Raw genomic sequence first — 18,702 nt, forward strand, 5'->3', positions numbered from 1 at the left:
TAAAATATATTACTCTTTTTTTTTTTAAATATATTATTTTGAAAACATTTTGTACTTATAGGCCCTTTTGTAATATCAATAAATTATTAATCATATTCTTTTTATTATACTCTTACATATTTGCTATTGTGTATTATTTTCATTCTTTTATAAATAATTTTTTTAATATTTATGAAACTGATAAAACAATTTATAATAAAACAAAAATAAAGATAGTATAAACCATATTTTCGTAGAGATTGACACCAAAATTATAGATTCAATATGAAGTATTATTGATATTGCTGTATATATATCAACTTCACTCATTATAATGTAGAGCTGTCACTAAACCAAATTCATATGAATTGTGTTTGAGTTGGATTTTTTATCATTGATTTCTTTTGTAGTACCAGAAACAGAAATATCGATTTTGTGAGATAGGGAAGTTAAGCCATATTGTTATCTAAGAAAGTATTCATTTTAATTGAAGTAGAACAACACAAATGTGAATTATATTTATAGGGATATCTTTCATTTCTTATAATTTGTCGGGTATGAATAGGTACAGGTGAAACATACCTATTAAAATGGATGAATATTTTAGAATATTCTATTAAAAAAATTGCCATATTTTAAAAATAAAATAAAAATGCAGGCTGAATTATTGATAGGTAATTACATCTATTACATTCTTGACCCACAAATTGAATTTGGTACTTAACAAAGTCCATCCAACCCTTCTAATCCCCTCTTCATGTTTCACGTTGGAGAGTTCGGAAAATCAAGGAGCAATAACAATCTACAACATTTCAAGACTAAAAAAGAGAGACGTCGCGTCTTATTTTCATAAAAAAAAAAATAGATTTTATTTGGGAGTCTGAAAGAAAAGAAGAGAACTTCAAAAAATGATTTTTTTTAAATATAAAAAACCTTTAATATTTTATCAAGTAAGATTATATGTTCAAGGAGGGAAAGGACACGGTTTCATGGGTGAGTAATAACGGTTTGGATTTTTCTGTGGCTTCTTGTTACGCTTTCTACGGTAGCAACTTTATTCCGCATGGACCACCCAACAAATTTGATGATGCTTTTCGGCTTGTTTGGAAAGTTGAGGTGCCTTTCAAAATTAAGGTTTTCGGTTGGAGACTCCTCCATGATAGATTACCTACCAAGAATCTTTTGGTCTTGAGAGGTATTCTTTTTCCCGTAGATAATTTAAAGTGCTTTTTTTTGTGGAGTGGATGTAGAGAATAGAAACCATTCCTTTTTTGGTAGTGTAGTGGTGAAGAAAATTTGGAAAGAAATAGCTTTTTGGGTTGGTAAAGTGGGTTTTATGGAGGATGAGTGCTTGTCTAATTTTATGGATTGGCATAGGTTCTTTTGTACACAAAAGTTAATAGATAGCAAGGTAGATGTTGTTTGGTTGGCTACAACTTGGACTATATGCATTACAAGGAATGGTGTGTGTTTTCGGGAGGAGGGTTGGAACGTTAACGACATGGTTTGGAGCATTAAGCTTCTTGTTTGGAAGTGGTCTTTTTGCAGAAAAATTACGCATTCCAATTATTCCTTTTACGAGTTTAGTAAGGATCCGATTCTTTTTCTCTCGTAATGCTTTTGTAATTGGCGTGTAATTTTTCTTTTGTTCCGGGTTCTTCCCCGTCTTCGTGTAATCAGGTTTGAGAACTCTTAGTTCTCTATTATATAATATCTTACTTACAAAAAAAAAATTACATGTTCAAAAAAGTGTATTATTTATCTATTTTTAACTTCTCGACTAATCACTATCACTGGTCACACACCCCCAAGACTAAGGGAATCCAAGTAGAAAGATTACGCTTTCCAATAAACAAAATATTTAGTTAAGCACCTTAAATAAGAGCAATACTTATCTTGCTTAAAAGCTTTGATCAAGAATACTCAACTCTCGAGTGAGAACACACGTTCACCTCAATGTATCAGAAGATACATGAGTGACACAAATAAACAGAAAACACAAAGAACTTTAAGAACTCTCAAAACAACAACCTTTATTGCTCCCCACAGTTTTGTTTGAGAAAGCTTGACAAACTAGGTTTTTCAAGTTTTCTTTTTATATATGCTTGCAGAATGGGCTTGAACTTCAATTTGAATTCAATATTCTCTTTTCTGAAACATCTGCAAGATCTTTTTACAGATTAGGAACAAATAAAAATCAAATCAAATCTTAGTTTTCCAAAAAGAATCTCAAAGATTCTTTTTCTAAAATCAGAGACTAATCTGACAAATCAGCATTCGTCCTAATCATCCATTGATTGCTTGCGCCTGTAATAATTATTTGAATATTCCAGATTCACATATTTTTCAATCAAGAGTCTAAACTGTCAGGATGTTCTGGTGTAGAATATCATAACATTCGGCAGAACAATTGTTCACATACATAACAACAAAACATGTTATGACAGTATGATAGAATGTTACATCATCTTGTTCAACATCAGTTAAGAACCATGTTTTAACAAAACTATGTCAATACAAAAACCATGAAACTAACAACTTTCATATTCGTTTTTCTGTTTTAACTTCTAAATATATGATGTTTCTTCCTTTTGCTTTCAGTTTACGCTTTAGCAACAAGGAGATTCCGAAGGTGAGTTGCTCAGTGGCGGAGACAGGGGGGTACAGGGGTAGGCCATGGCCTCCCCTTTATTTTTTTTTAAATTTTTTATATATATTGAAAATTACTAAAATAACCTTGGATTTAATTAAACTTTATTTTATATTTTTCCTTATTCATGTCTGTTCACATTTTTTCTTTTAGGTTAGATAAAAGAGTTTTAAAAACTCAAGTTTCATTCTCTCATTGCCGTGAAAAGATTTTTTTTTTACAAAACTTACAGAAATCGTTGCCGTCGCCGTCGGAAGTTGGAACCCTTGCAACCTTCTTTGTTTCAAAAAGGTCTTCTCTTCTTCCCTTATGTATTTTTAATTTTAGGGTTTTTATCTTCTTCTTCTTCCTTTAAAAGTGTTAGGAGGGACACTGATTATACATTTTATGAATTTGGGGATGTTAGATTTATGGTTTAGGGATGTTAAATTTCTCAATTTTCTAGACTTTTAGAGGTTAAATTTATGTTTCTTGTAATCTATTAAGGTTAGCAATCCATGAAATTGAAAGCTAAGAAAAGAGAAATCTTCTTTCTTGTAGCTTCAAGGTTGAACCTATATTTTGAGACTGACTGCAATTTTTCTGCATATGTAAAAAAAACTTAACAGTAGACAATAGTGGAGAAATAACAATAATGAACTTATATTTTGAGTTCATCATACTGTTACTGTTAGTGAAGAAATAGTGGAGAAATAACAATAGTTAATGTTAGTGACTATATATATGAATTCATCATACTGTTACTACAAATAAATATAAAATTTGTATTGTATATGAAAAAAGTATGAATTAGATTAATAGATACTATTAGTTAGTGATATAATTTATTAGTATAAATTGGATGAATTTTTGTTGATATTATATTTTGTTTTATTTTTTTCATCAGAAACGTAAAGATGAATAATCGAAAAATTGATTCTTTTTTCAAGAGGAAAGCATGTGAAATTGAAAGAGAAGAAAGAGATGAAGAAGTTATAATCCCGATAACAGAACCTCAAAGAGATCTTGAGAATCCAATAATTGAAGAACATCATGGCTTTGAAAACTCTTTGGAACGTGATCCTGGAAAGCGTCCCCCAATTTGGAAATATCCACCAAATCAAGTGGATGCAATACAACGAGCTTATCTAAAATGGGGTCCATATCAAATTCATTTAGAAAACTATCCTTTGTCCGGTAATGAAGATCATCCAAGAAGGTTTCAACATACTTGGTTTAGCATTTTTCCATCATGGTTAGAATATTCACCATCCGAAGATGCGGCATATTGCTTACCATGTTACCTTTTTAGCAAAAAACCAAGTGGACGTCCCGGATCACATGTCTTCATTTCTATGGGTTTTAGAAATTGGAAAAAAGTTAGGAATGGAAAGCAATGTTCCTTTCTTAAACACATAGGGAAGGATCCATGCTCACCACACAACAATGCAATGCAAGCTTGTCAAGACTTATTGAATCAAGATGGTCATATTAGAAATGTTATTCAAGTGCAAAGTTCGTGTCAAAGAATGAATAATCGGCTACGTCTCAAGACTTCAATTGACACGGTTCGTTGGTTAACACTTCAAGCTTGTGCTTTTAGGGGTCACGATGAAACTAGTAATTCAAAAAATCAAGGAAACTTTCTTGAGTTGTTAAAACTTTTAGCATCTTATAATGATGAAATTGCAAAAGTTGTGTTGGAAAATGCTCCACAAAATTGCAAGTATACTTCACATCAAATTCAAAAAGAGCTCTTGCAAATTCTTTCAAGTAGGGTGAAAAAGCATATTCGTGAGAAAATTGGTGATTCCAAATTTTGTATCGTTGTGGATGAAGCCCGCGATGAGTCAAAAAAGGAACAAATGGCTCTTGTATTAAGATTTGTTGATAAAGTTGGTTTAATACAAGAAAGATTTTTTGATGTGGCACATGTTAAAGACACCACATCTTTAACTCTTAAGGAAGCAATATGTGATATACTTTCTCGACATAACCTTGATGTTTCTAACATTCGTGGCCAAGGTTATGATGGTGCAAGCAACATGAGAGGAGAATGGAATGGCTTACAAGCACTCTTTATGAAGGATTGTCCTTATGCGTACTATGTTCATTGTTTTGCTCACCGATTGCAACTTGCGTTGGTTACATCTTCAAGAGAGGTAAAATCAGTTCATAAATTCTTTGAAAAGTTAACTTTTATTGTTAATGTTGTTTGTTCTTCTACGAAGCGCCATGATGAGCTACAAGCGGCCCAATTAGAAGAAATTGCATATTTATTAGAGATTGATGAGATTGTAACTGGTAAAGGTGCGAATCAAGTTGGTACTTTGAAACGAGCGGGAGATACTCGTTGGGGATCACATTATAATTCTATTTGTAGCTTGATAAACATGTATGAAGCAACTTGTTCAGTTTTAAAAAAAATTGCAAGAGAAAGAGGAAGTTATGCTACACGCGGGGATGCTGATAGTTCTTATAATTACTTGAAGGCATTTGATTTTATATTTATTTTGCACATGATGAAAGAAATTATGGGGATAACAGATATGCTTTGTCAAGCCTTGCAAAAACAAAATCAGGATGTAGTTAATGCTATGCACTTGGTTCGTTCAACAAAGAGTTTTATTCAAGACTTGAGAGAAAATGGTTGGGATATATTGTTTACTAAAGTGAGATCTTTTTGTGAAAAACATGGTATTGAGATTCCTGATCTTAATGATATTCATCCAACAACAAGATTTGGACGACCGCGTCTTGAAGAGAATCAAGTCACAATTCAACATTATTTTAAAGTTGAAATCTTTTTCACTACCATTGATAAACAGTTACAAGAGTTGAATAGCAGATTTAGTGAGCAAGCAATGGATTTGTTAACCCTTTCTTGTGCTTTGTCTCCTAAGGATGGATATAAAGCTTTTAATATTGATACTATTTGTTCTCTTGTGGAAAAATATTATCCTATGGATTTTAGTGATCAAGAGAAGAATAATTTGCAATTTCAACTCCAACATTTTCTATTTACTGCTCGCAAAGAGTCAAATTTGAACAATTTATCAACTATTCAAGAACTATGTTCATGCTTGGTTGCAACAGGACAGGCTGAAATTTACTTTTTGATTGATAGACTACTCCGTCTTATCATGACTCTTCCAGTTTCTACGGCTACAACTGAGAGGTCCTTTTCAGCAATGAAAATTATCAAGACTAAGTTGAGAAACAAGATGGATGACGGGTTTCTAGGAGATAGCATGACAGTATATATTGTAAGGGAGATCAGTTCAAGCATTAGTTCGGAGTCTATTATTGATGGTTTCAAGTCACTCGGAACGCGTAAAGCATTATTTTAAGGTACTTTTAAATTATATAGTTTGATTTTTTGATAATCAATTTTGTATTATGTTAACTTAATGTTTTATTAAAAATATTATTTTTATTTTTATTTATAATTTTTATTTTACATTAGCGGCCATCCCATTTTTTTTTATCTGGCTCCGCCACTGGAGTTGCTTTAAAATGGAAGATCGTGTTCAAAATGTTTCATAACAACTTGCATGTTTTTTTAATCTTTATTTTTCAAAAACAGCTTCTTATCTTGTCTTCTATAAATCTTCATGCAATACTTTACTCATGCTCACTTTAAGTTTCCTTGTAAGAACATGGTTTCATAAAGGTATGGCTGCATAAAGGTTAACATGTATTCATGAAAAATATTTATATAATGCCTTTTCTTTCACTTTACTTTTATATATATATAGCTTACCATGTTTTCAAAAAGTTTCACGACAACCATTTCTAAGATGTTTTCACTCTTTTATAAAACCTATTAACAATGCTAAATCTATTCAATCTCTTTTATAAAACCTATTAACAATGCTAAATCTGTTCAATCTGTTTTTACATTCATGGTTTCATTGTTTCTAACAGGTTTCATTGTTTTTACAATCATGGTAACAATAACAACTTCATTTATATATCTTTCTGATTTGAATAATGATTTTTTCTATTGATTATTAACAATGCTAACTCTTTGAATGTTGTTTTAGATCATTGAAACATGTTTTATTTTTTCTTACATTCATGGTTTGAACCACATATTCATATTTTTTTACAAACACTTTGATTTTCAACAAGTTAACATGTCTTCGCCTGTTAACAATGTTTGTTATTTCAATTTGGTTATATATCATTGAAACATGTTTATTGGGTTTTTACACTCATCATTTCAAACACATTTGCATATATGTTTTGTCTGTTGTATAATATATTTTGTAAACCTGTCACTTTTGGCAAAACTTAACTCTAACTCATCTAACATTTCCATCTTACAATCATTTAGATTGAAATAGAGTCTTGACACGCCATAGAGAGCATGAAAATTGGATGGACAGCATAACTAAAAACCAAACTTATACCCAACTTATACTATGTACAATGTCCAACCTATCGACGATGACTCCCTGTCAAAGGTTTGTGACAACAAACGGAAGTTTCTTTTCAATAGTGTGACAATGTTAAGTGTTTATTTTTTCTTGAATTGTAGGACAAGGAGACCTCCTTTATAGGATATAGAAATAAAAATATTGAATATTTTATTCATCATTATGTTGGTTTTTTATAGCAGATTCATACAAATCATTGGAAAATCTATTCCCTCAATCCAATGACTATCCTAAATTGTAGGGATTGATAAAGAATCTTAATAAAATATCCTAACAGAATTGTAATAAGATATAGATTTTTTGAGTTGTTTATTCTTCTAGAATCCTAGGATAGTACTGCTTGCATTCCAGCTGTAATGCTGCATAAACATAGTTATCAAGGTGTTGAGGCCTTTTCCTTGTGCGTGTTGATTCTCTTATCTCTTTGGGCTTAACAGTTGCAGCTATCTTGGGCTTTCCCTCATTAATAGAATTGGTGTTGTTGATAGTAATTGGGATGTTACAATTACCCATGGAGGGAAAAACCACCTTGTCCTCAAGGTGATAAGCTGCGCAGATTTGAGGCCAGGATTCCCAACTGGTGTCTTCAGGATTGAGGCCCTACCATGGAATGAGTACCATACGGGTCGATGGTGTAGTAGATTCGTCCCACTTAGAATCTAAAATGGACATTGGGTTAGAAGAGAATGGTTTTAGATGGAAGTAGGTGGGATTGAGGGGGGTGATTGGATCAATAGGGCCATGGTGAGGTTTTATAAGAGAGCAATGGAATACGGGGTGAATTTTAGATGTAGGAGGGAGTTCCAGCTGGTAAGCCATAGGACCAATTTGTTGGAGAACCTTAAAAGATCCATAATATCTTTGAGATAGTTTGATGTAGAGAGATAAAGTGACTGATAACTCTCTAAAGGGGCGGAGCTTGATTTAGACATAAGAATTTACTGCATATGAAACATCGCATCTTTTGGTGTCCGCGGATTATTTCACGCGGTTCTGCGCTTTGGAAAGTGTGTGTTTAAGCTTGGTAATGAGTTGTTGTCTGGAAGAAAGGATGTAATCTACGGCTTCTATAGAAGAGGAACCTAGGAGGTATGAGGGGGTATTAGGGGGCTTCCCAAATGTGATTTTGAAGGGAGAATATCATGTTGAAGAGTGAATTGAGGTGTTGTAAGACCATTCGGCAAGAGTAAGATATGAGTACCATTGGTTGGGATATTTGTGAACAAAGGAGCGCAAGTATTTTTCCAAGACCCTGTTGAAAACCTATGTTCGTCTGTTAGTTTCGGGGTGATATGTTGTGCTCATTCGAAGTTTAGTACACAAAGTTTAAACAGTTCGCGCAAGAAGCCGCTAATGAAGATTGGGTCGCGGTCAAAAACTAAGCTGCGGGCAAATCCATGATGTTTAAAAACCATGTCCATGAATAGAGATGCCACTTTGTAGGTTGTGAAATGGTGAGGTAAAGCACCTAAATGAACACCCTTTGAAAATATATCCACGACTACCAAAATTACAGAAAAACCATAAGAAGTACGTAAACCTGTGATTAAATCAAGTGAAAGGTCTTCCCATATGGGTGAAGGTATTGATAGTGATTGGAGCAGTCATGTAGGTTTTTGGGTACTGTATTTGATTAGTTGGCATATGGTGCAATTGTTGATAAAGGTTTGTACACTGTGTCATAGTCCTTCCCAAAAGAAATCGGATTTGAGTCGTGCCAAGGTTTTGGTAATCCTCATGTGTCCCCCTAAAGGTGTAGAGTGGAATTCTTCTAATAGTTGATCACCAAAAGGGTTTTGATGGTCAAACCAAATACGGTTTTTGTAAAGAATGGGGCCATTTTGTATTTTGTAGTGTGGTAGCGATGAAGGGTTGCTTTGAATTTGGTTAAGTAGTTTATGGAATGGTTGGCTATTTTGTAGGGAACGGCGAAGATGATCCAGAAAGAGAAAGTGAGGAATAGAGAAAGAAAGATGCGTGCCTAGGCCTTCAGGAGCTCGTGTGAGGGCGTCGGTGACTATGTTACTTCTCCCTGTTTCGTATTGAATGGAGTAATCGTAGTCGAGGAGTTTGGAGAGGTATGTGTGTTGTTCAGGGGTTTGTATCACCTGAGAAATGAGGCCTTAGACACTTTTGTGATCAGTGAAAATGGTGAAGTGGTTCCTTAATAAGTATTGGCACCATTTCTTGAAAGCTATCGTAATAGCGTGCAATTCCCTAACATATGTTGAGGAGCGTTGCAGTTTGGTGCAAAAGGGTTGACTGAAAAAATGCTATAGGGTGAGATTTTTGCATGAGAACTACGCCCATAGCCGTTCCAGAAGCATATGTTTCAATGTCAAATGGTAAGGAAAAATCTGGCAACACCAGAGTAGGGGTTTGAGTCATAGCTAATTTGAGTTGGTTGAAAGCGACTTGAGCTTCTAGGGACCAAATGAAGGAACCCTTGCCTAACAGGACAATTTAGGGTGTAGAAATTGATGCATAGCCTTTTACGAATTTGCGGTAGAAGCCTATCAGACCAAGGAATCCACAGAGGGATTTGATGTTGGTTGGTTGTGGCCATTCAACCATAGCTTCGATTTTTTATGGTTCTTGTTGTACGCCGTAAACTAAGATAATATGTCCTGCGTATACTAGTTGACATTGAGCAAGGGAATACTTAGAGTGTTTGAGATAGAAGTTACCATCCAGTAGTTTTTGAAAAACTTGTTCCAAATGTCGAATGTGAAGTTCTAGAGGGAGGTTATAAACAAGGATGTCGTCAAAAAACACGACAGTGAAACGACAGAGAAAAGGATGAAGGAGTTCGTTCATGGTTGCTTGAAAGGTTGATGGGGCATTACAAAGGCCGAAAGGCATAACACAATATTCATAGTGTCCTTGATAAGTGTGGAATGCTATTTTTCGATATCGTTTTCATACATACGAATTTGATGAAACCCTTGTCTTAAATCAAGTTTGGAAAAACAAGATGCACCGCCCAATTCATCCAATAGTTCTTCAATGGTGGGTGTAGGGAAGCGGTCTTTGATGGTGATTGCGTTGAGCGCCCTGTAATCGACGTAAAATTGCCAAGTTCCACTGTTCTTTTAACAAGAAGAACCGGTGAAGAAAAAGGGTTTGCGGCTAGGGAAAATGAGTTCTTGGTGGAGTATCTCTTTAACTTGATGCTCAATTTCATTTTTTTGGGAAAAGAGTAACGGTAAGGTTTGACTGAAACTGGGGAGGGTGATGGAAGTAGATGAATACGATGGTTAGAATTGTGAGAGGGTGGGATTCCTTGGTTAGGGTTGAAAAGTTTGGAATACTGAAGGATAAGTTTGTTGATGGAGGGTATAGGATGTGGGTCGGGTATTAGGCTTGGTTTGGTTATTTGTGTTGGTAGGATCATTTGTATATGGAAGAATTCAGATGCTGAGTGGATTTGGGCACAACGTTTGAGTTGTTGGGCTGAAATGATTGTTGGGCTTTGGGGTGCATCAGCCGGGAGTAGAATGGGGGTGTCATTAAAGGTAAAGGATAAAGTGAGTGTGGAATAGTCCATTAGTACTAGGCCGAGGGATTTGAGCCATAGAGCCCCAAGAACAGTATTTGCACCACTAAGGGGAAGTAAATAAAAATCCACAATGAATGGATGTGACTGAAGGGTCAATGCCACGTTATTGCAAATATGTTGGCATTCAAGTAAATGATTGTTACCTACCATGACTTTAAATGGATCGACAGGTAGCGATGGAAGGTTGAGAAATTTGGCCATACGGCTTTGGATGAAATTATGAGTGCTTCCTCCGTCAATAAGCATTGTAACTGGTTGGTTGGCAATTTTGTCGATGATTCTTATGGTGGTTGTACCGGTGGAGCCAAACAGGGCATGGAAGCTTATATGTACGTCAAGTTGGTTGGAGTGCATTTGTTCAGTTTTGGGTGGTGGGTCTGGGAGTGGAGTGGGTATGAGATTTCTTTTCTCTGGGAGTGAAGTGACCCTTACATTTGTGGCCGGGAATGATGGTTTCTTCACAATATAGAAGAGGCCTTTTTTGCGAGAGGACATTTCTTCCGGTGAGAACTTACAAAATTGGATGCCACGACGACGTTCGTCGATTTTGTCTTCTAGGACTTTGGCTAAGGTGGTGGCGTGTGAGAGTGTTGCGGGTTGGAGAGCTTGAACCTCACGGGGCATCTCTAGTGAGAGGCCGGAGACGAAGCAGCTAAGGAGAAAAGGAGGTGGTAAGTCAACAATGCGGTTAGCGAGACGTTCAAAGTCTGTGAGATATTGGTTAAGTGAGCCATGCTGAGTGAGCTCAAACAAAGATTGGCTGGGGTCATCGTAATAGCTTGGAGAAAAACGGGTTTCGATGGCTTGGATCATGCCGAACCAAGTGGTGATAAGGTGGTTGCGAAACATCCACGGGTACTAGCTTAGCGCAGGACCCTCCACATAGAAAGAGGCGACAATGAGTCGTTCTTCTTCTGGAGTTTTATGGTAGTTAAAGATTTGATTAATTTTGAAGATCCAGCCCATAGCATCAGTTCCATTGAACGTGGAACTTCAAGTTTGATGTGAGGACGGGGAGGTGGTGGTGGTGTGAGGGGTGGTGGTGGAGTGGGTGCACTACAAAAAAAAATGCTCAGTAGTGACGTGAAAAACACGCCACAAATAGAAAAAACACTTCACAAACCAATATTTGCGACATGTTAAATTACGTCGCAGGAGGTAAGGTGGCAACTTTTAGTAATGTGATTTTCACTTCACTATTTAGTGGAGTTAAAATCACGTCGCAACATTTGGACCAGAGATTCATGCACTTTCAGTCAGAGCAGGCGTAGCAGCGTTTGGTCAGAAAAAGCATCTTCATTTGCGACGTGATTTTCATGTCACTATTTATTGACATGAAAACCACGTGGTCGTGTGGTGAGGGTGGTATTGCACCCCAATTTTTGACAACTGAGATCCCACCATATCCTAAACATTAGGATCATCATTGTTATCATAATCATCATGCATTTACCTTTATTAACCCAAAAAATATAAAAAATTGTTTGTTGCTTGTGTCCTAAGATAGGAGACTGATCAAGAAGGAATTGAGCAGACTAGGGTTTTAAGACCCCCAAAGGAATTCATCATTCTTCCATGATTCAAAGGGTTATCCAATCAATATCAAGGCCCAAAGATGGTTCAATGCAAGATCAATCACCTTCAAGTTCATCAGAAGCTCAAATTAGGGTTTTGACCTAATTTCTATGGAGGGTTGACTTTTAATCAAGAGATGGTTCCAAGACTCAAAATATGATTCAAGGGCATCCAAATCAACATTATAGTCCATCCATACCATTCATTTGAAAAGGAGAGCTTGATTCATTTGGAAATCACAAAAGTGCAGTTCATCTGGAAAAAGTCAACTGTGCAAGTCAACCTTTGATTTTTGAGAAAAATAGTCAACTATGTTAAGGATCCAAATCATCATCATATGGATATTAAAGACATTTGATCATAGAAAATTCAAAGAATTCATCAAGAATCAAAAAGTCAAATTAGGGTTTTTAATTGTATTTTGACCTAATTCATGGATCTCCAAATTTTGCTTACACACTCAAAAATCTCCCAACATGAAAGTTGTATATCTTGTCAAAACAAACAACTTATCACATCGGAACGTTTTTCAAAAAGTGATTATTTTGAGAGATATGGAATTAAGAAGATAACTTTCAAAAGACTTAGTGAAATTTGCAAGTGTTTTACTTGGATTTTTTCTTAACTTTATGGTCATTTTTCTCAATGATCCAAAAAGAGTTTGAGGAAACTTTTAACTACTCATTTGAAGTATGTAGCAAGTGTTTTCCAAAGAGCTAAGTAGCATGAAATTTCATGGCTTGAGCAAGGAGATATGATTTTGTCAATATGCCACCATGAACACTTGAAAATGAAAAAACATGAAGAAAGTGAAGAAGTTATGGACCAAACTTGTTCAAATTTGAAAGATTCCTTTCTTGCAGCCCATATAACTTGTTCAAAGCACCATAATCAGAAGATTACACTTACTTTTGAGCTATAATCCAAGTGTTTAAGCCATTATCCAATTGATCATTCCATTAATGGCACAAAGTTAACACTTCCATTCTAGTAAAGTTAGCTTTATGCACAAATCCACTCCTTAAACCACTACAATGTCTCTTATGCCTCAAAAGCAAGTTAAAACCCATAGGCAAGCCTCTAAGATCAAATCAAAACCTTGAAAGCATGCTTAAAGCTTTGTACCTCACCATTGAAACCATAACTTTCTCATTTCTTCACAAACAAGCAAGACGATACACAAGTCACATGTGAACTTAAAACTCTGAACTTTTTCCATCCACAAACCCTAATTCTTGCCTATAAATAAAGGACCTTGCCTCTTGGATCATTTGTGTTAGAACATGAAATGTTCTGATCAATATTTCTAGTTTTGATTATAACATTATATATGAATTTTGTATAAGACAATGTGGTACTCTAATTATTCATGTTTTCCTTTTTAGGAAAAGTCTAAAATAATATGCACTAAATCATCATTCAGAAGCTCTGACCCAGAAGATCTGGATGGCTTCATCAGAACATGGTCTGGAAGACATCAGAAGATGGTCTTGAGAAAATCAGAACATGATCTAGAAGGCATCAAAAGATGGCAATCAGAAGCAAGGCTCTGAAGATTTGATGGTATCACGCTACAAAGAACTTCTAAAGTCTGATGACTAAAGTTACATCTGCACCAACGCTGAAGACTCTGATATTCAAACGTCATTCTAATAGTCTGAGTCCAGAAGCAAGTACAAAATGAAAAAGCTACAACGTCAAATCTGTCTGACTGACAAAAGGAACGTTAGAAGCTACAAAAGGCAAAGTCAAAAAGAGCAGTTGAAACAAGGCTCGAGGTAGTTGACAAAAGAGTGAAACATTAAATGCAGTAGTGTACTATTCACGTAAAGCATTTAATGTTGTTCAACGGTCACATTTCTCACTGCCATATAAAAGAGAAGTTCTGTTTGTTGAAAACAAAACACATGCTTAGAGAGAACTTATGCTGCCAAATTGGTTCACAACGCTATCACACAAAAAGCAAAGAAACTTCATCTTAAACCTCGCAAATCTTGTAATATCATAGTGAGTGTTAGAACTTAATCTTGAAAGAAAAATCACTTTGTGATTATAGCTTATTTAGAAGCACATTAAGCTCTTGTAATATTGTTTACTATTTTTGTAAAAGGGAATTCCTAGAGCGATCAAGTTGTGATCTGTATACTCTAGAAGACTTAGAAGTTGTCTAACTAGAATAACATTGTAATCAAGGTTAATTAGTGGATTAAATCCTCAGTTGAGATAAATCACTCTGTAAGGGGTGCACTGGAGGTAGTTTGATTAACAACGAACCAGGATAAAAATAACTGTGTGATTATTTTTATCTTCCATTTTTAGAAACAACCCTTATTCAACCCCCCCCCCCCTTTCTAAGTGTTTTTCACTCCTTCAATTTGCATCACATCGCCGGTTCTAGGTGCAAACACTTAACTGTGTTAGAGAAAAGATTCAGGAAGAAAAACACGCTATGGCAACTCCTACTCCACCACCAACTAATACTGAACAAGGCAAAAATGGTAACTCTATCTTTAATGGATTCAATAGACCATCAGTCTTTGATGGTGACAACTTTGAATATTGGAAAGATAGGCTTGAAATCTAAATTCTATGCCAAGATGGTGATCTATTGGATTTAGTATTCGATGGTTACACACATCCGATAACTACTCGTGGAGTCAAGATTACTATACAGGCTATGAGTGACGAGCAAAAGAAAGAGTTCAAAAATCACCACAAAGCAAGGACTATATTGTTAAATGCCATTTCACATGCAGACTATGAGAAGATCACTAACAGGGAAACTACTCATGATATTTTCGAATCTCTGAAGATGACTCATGAAGGAAATGCACAAGTCAAGGAGACAAAAGCTCTGGCTCTCATCCAGAAGTATGAATCCTTCAAAATGGAAGATGATGAAAATATTGAAGCAATGTTTTCCCGATTCCAGACTCTGACTACTGGATTAAGAGTTCTTGATAAGGGATACACAAAAGTTGATCACGTTAAGAAGAGAATCAGAAGTCTACCCAAAAGATGGCGATCAATGGTTACAACATTCAAGATTGCAAATAATTTGAATGAAGTATCTCTTGAGGAGCTTATAAGTGCTCTGGGGAGTCATGATATTGAGCTTGATGCAAATGAGCCTCAGAAGAAAGGTAAGTCTATTGCTTTAAAATCTAAAAATAAACATTGTGCTAACGCTTTTCTGGCAGAAGAGGAAGGATTTGACGATTCAGAGTCAGAAGAAGAAGAAGATGAATTGTCCCTCATATCCAGAAAGGTGAATCAACTCTGAAAAAGCAAGCAGAGAAGATTCAAGAACTTCAAGAAACTTGAAAAGGGAGAATCTTCTGAACACAGAAGATCTGGCAAGAAGAAGGTAGTGTCCTATGAATGCAAAGTACCTGGACACTTCAAGAATGAATATCCTAAGATTCAGAGGGAAAAGCCCAGAAAGAAGTTTGAAAAGAAGAAAGGCATGATGGCTACATGGGATGACTCTGATTCATCTTATCAAGAGTCAGACTCTGAAGATGAGCAAGCCAACATAGCACTCATGGCAATAGTTGATGCTGAAGAAGAATCTACTTCTGATTCAAACTCTGAAGAGTTCAATCAGAACGTGAGAAGGACTAACCCCAAAGGACCTAAAAGAATATGGGTACCTAAGGATAAGATAATTCCTGTTGCAGATCTCTTTCACAGCACAAAATACAAACATGTCATGGTACCTGGACTCTGGGTGCTCACGTCACATGACGGGAAGAAGGTCTATGTTCCAAAGTCTGGAAGTTAGATCTGGAGGAGAAGTGAAGTTTGGAGGGAACCAGAAGGACAAAAATCATAGGCTCAGGAACCATATGTATTGGTAATTCTACCTCTATAACTAATGTTCTTTTAGTAGATGGATTAGCTCATAATTTATTGTCCATAAGTCAATTAAGTGACAGTGGTTATGACATAATCTTTAATTAAAAGTCTTGTAGAGCTATTAGTCAAAAGTATGGCTCAATCCTATTTACAGGAAAAAGAAAGAACAACATTTATAAGATTGATCTTTCAGATCTTAAGAACTAACAGGTTACTTTCCTTCTGCCTGTTAATGAAAAGCAGTGGGTCTGGCACCGAAGATTGGGTCATGTTAGTATGAGAAAGATTTCTCAGATTAACAAACTCAATCTGGTCAGAGGACTCCCCAATCTGAAATATAAATCAGATGCTCTTTGTGAAGCATGTCAGAAAGGGAAGTTTTTAAAACCTGCGTTTAAGTCTAAAAATGTTGTTTCCTCTTCTAGGCCTTTAGAACTTCTGAACATTGATCTGTTTGGCCTAGTCAAAACAGCATCAATCAGAGGCAAGAAATATGGATTGGTCATTGTAGATGACTACAGCAGATGGACATGGGTAAAGTTCTTAAAACACAAGGATGAGTCACATTCTGTGTTCTTTGACTTCTGTAATCAGATTCAATCTTAAAAGGAATGTAAAATCATAAAAGTTAGAAGTGATCATGGTGGTGAATTTGAGAACAGATTCTTTGAAACTTATTTCAAAGAAAATAGTATCGTCCATGATTTCTCTTGTCTTAGAACTCCATAACAAAATGGAGTTGTAGAACGAAAGAATAGGACTTTCCAAGAAATGGCCAGAACCATGATCAATGAGACTAATATGGCTAAGCATTTCTAGGCAGAAGCAATTAACACAGCTTGTTATATTCAGAATAGAATCTCCATTAGGCTTATTCTCAATAAGACTCCTTGTGAATTGCGGAAGAACAGAAAACCCAACATTTCATATTTCCATCCATTTGGATGTGTTTGTTATATTCTGAATACTAAGGATCATCTGAACAAGTTTGATTCCAAAGCTCAAAAGTGTTTCCTTCTTGGATATTCTGAACGCTCTAAGGGCTACAGAGTATACAATACTGAAACTCTGATAGTTGAGGAATTAATCAATATCAGATTTGATGATAAGCTTGGCATTGAAAAGCCAAAGCAGAATGAGAATTTTACAGATATAGACATCTCTAACTCAGATCATGAAGAGCCCAGAGGAACGCAAGTGTTAGAAGATCAAGTTGTAGCTTCTTTAGAGAATCTCAGAATATATGAAGAACCAACACTCAGAAGATCTTCAAAAATCAACTTTGCTCATCCGGAAGATGTTATAATTGGAAATAAAGATGATCCCATCAGAACAATATCATTTCTAAAGAACAACGCAGAATGTCAATTTGGTTTAGTGTCTTTGTTTGAGCCAAGTTGTGTTGATAAATCTCTGGAAGATGCAGACTGGATTATTGCTATACAAGAAGAGTTAAATCAGTTTACAAGGAATGATGTTTGGGATCTGGTTCCAAGACCTAGAGGATTCAATATTGTTGGAACAAAATGGGTATTCAGAAACAAGCTGAATGAGAAAGGTGAAGTGATCAGAAACAAAGCCAAACTGGTTGCTCAGGGCTATAGTCAACAAGAAGGTATTGACTACACTGAAACCTTTGCACCAGTGGCTAGGTTAGAATCTATTAGATTGTTAATTTCTTTTGCCACTTAGAATAACATCACACTTTATCAGATGGATGTTAAGAGTGCCTTTTTAAATGGTTATATAGATGAAGAAGTCTATGTTCACCAACCTCCTGGTTTTGAAGACTCTAAGTCTCCAGAACATGTTTTTAAACTAAAGAAATCATTATACGGTTTGAAGCAAGCTCTCAGAGCTTGGTATGAAAGATTAAGTTCTTTCCTTCTGGATAATGGTTTCACAAGAGGAAAAGTAGACACAACTCTCTTCAGTAAAACCTGTAAAAAGGATATTTAAATTTGTCAAATTTATGTTGACGATATTATTTTTGGAACATCTAATGCTACACTTGGAAAGAAATTTGCTAAGTCTATGCAAGCAGAATTTGAGATGAGCATGATGGGAGAACTCAAATATTTCCTAGGCATTCAGATCAACCAAACTTCTGAAGGAACCTATGTTCATCAGACTAAGTAAGTCAAAGAACTTATGAAGAAGTTCAGACTATGTGAAAGTAAAGAAGCAAAAACTCCAATGCATCCAACTTGCATTTTAGGTAAGGATGAGGTAAGCAAGAAGGTAGAGAAGAATATCTACAGAGGTATGATAGGATCTCTTCTCTATCTGACTACTTCTAGACCTGATATTTTATTCAGTGTTTGCTTGTGTGCTAGATTCCAATCAGATCCTAGAGAATCTCACTTAACTGTTGTTAAGAGAATTCTTAGGTATCTGAAAGGTACTACTAATGTTGGTTTAGTCTACAGAAGATCTGAAGAATACAACTTAGTAGGATATTGTGATGCTGATTACGCTGGAGATAGAGTTGAAAGGAAAAGTACTTCTGGAAGCTGTCAATTTCTGGGAAGTAACCTGATCTCGTGGTACAGTAAGAAGTAAGCAATAATTGCACTCTCTACAACAGAAGCAGAATATGTAGCTGCTACTGGATGTAGTACACAGATGCTCTGGATGAAAAGTCAGCTAGAAGACTATCA

The 18,702-nt window shown here is 35.5% G+C and overlaps 1 protein-coding gene across 1 annotated transcript; it reads left to right on the plus strand.

Annotated features, from left to right (window-relative positions):
- The first annotated feature begins 3,525 nt into the window (after nt 1-3,525).
- On the plus strand, nt 3,526-5,958 carry LOC131620053 (uncharacterized). Its single transcript, XM_058891078.1, has one exon. The coding sequence runs from the start codon at nt 3,526-3,528 to the stop codon at nt 5,956-5,958; it is 2,433 nt and encodes an 810-aa protein (XP_058747061.1).
- The last annotated feature ends 12,744 nt before the right edge of the window (nt 5,959-18,702 follow it).

The sequence above is a fragment of the Vicia villosa genome, linkage group LG7 (genome assembly GCF_029867415.1).
Source record: "Vicia villosa cultivar HV-30 ecotype Madison, WI linkage group LG7, Vvil1.0, whole genome shotgun sequence".
In the NCBI taxonomy this organism is placed as follows: Eukaryota; Viridiplantae; Streptophyta; class Magnoliopsida; order Fabales; family Fabaceae; genus Vicia; species Vicia villosa.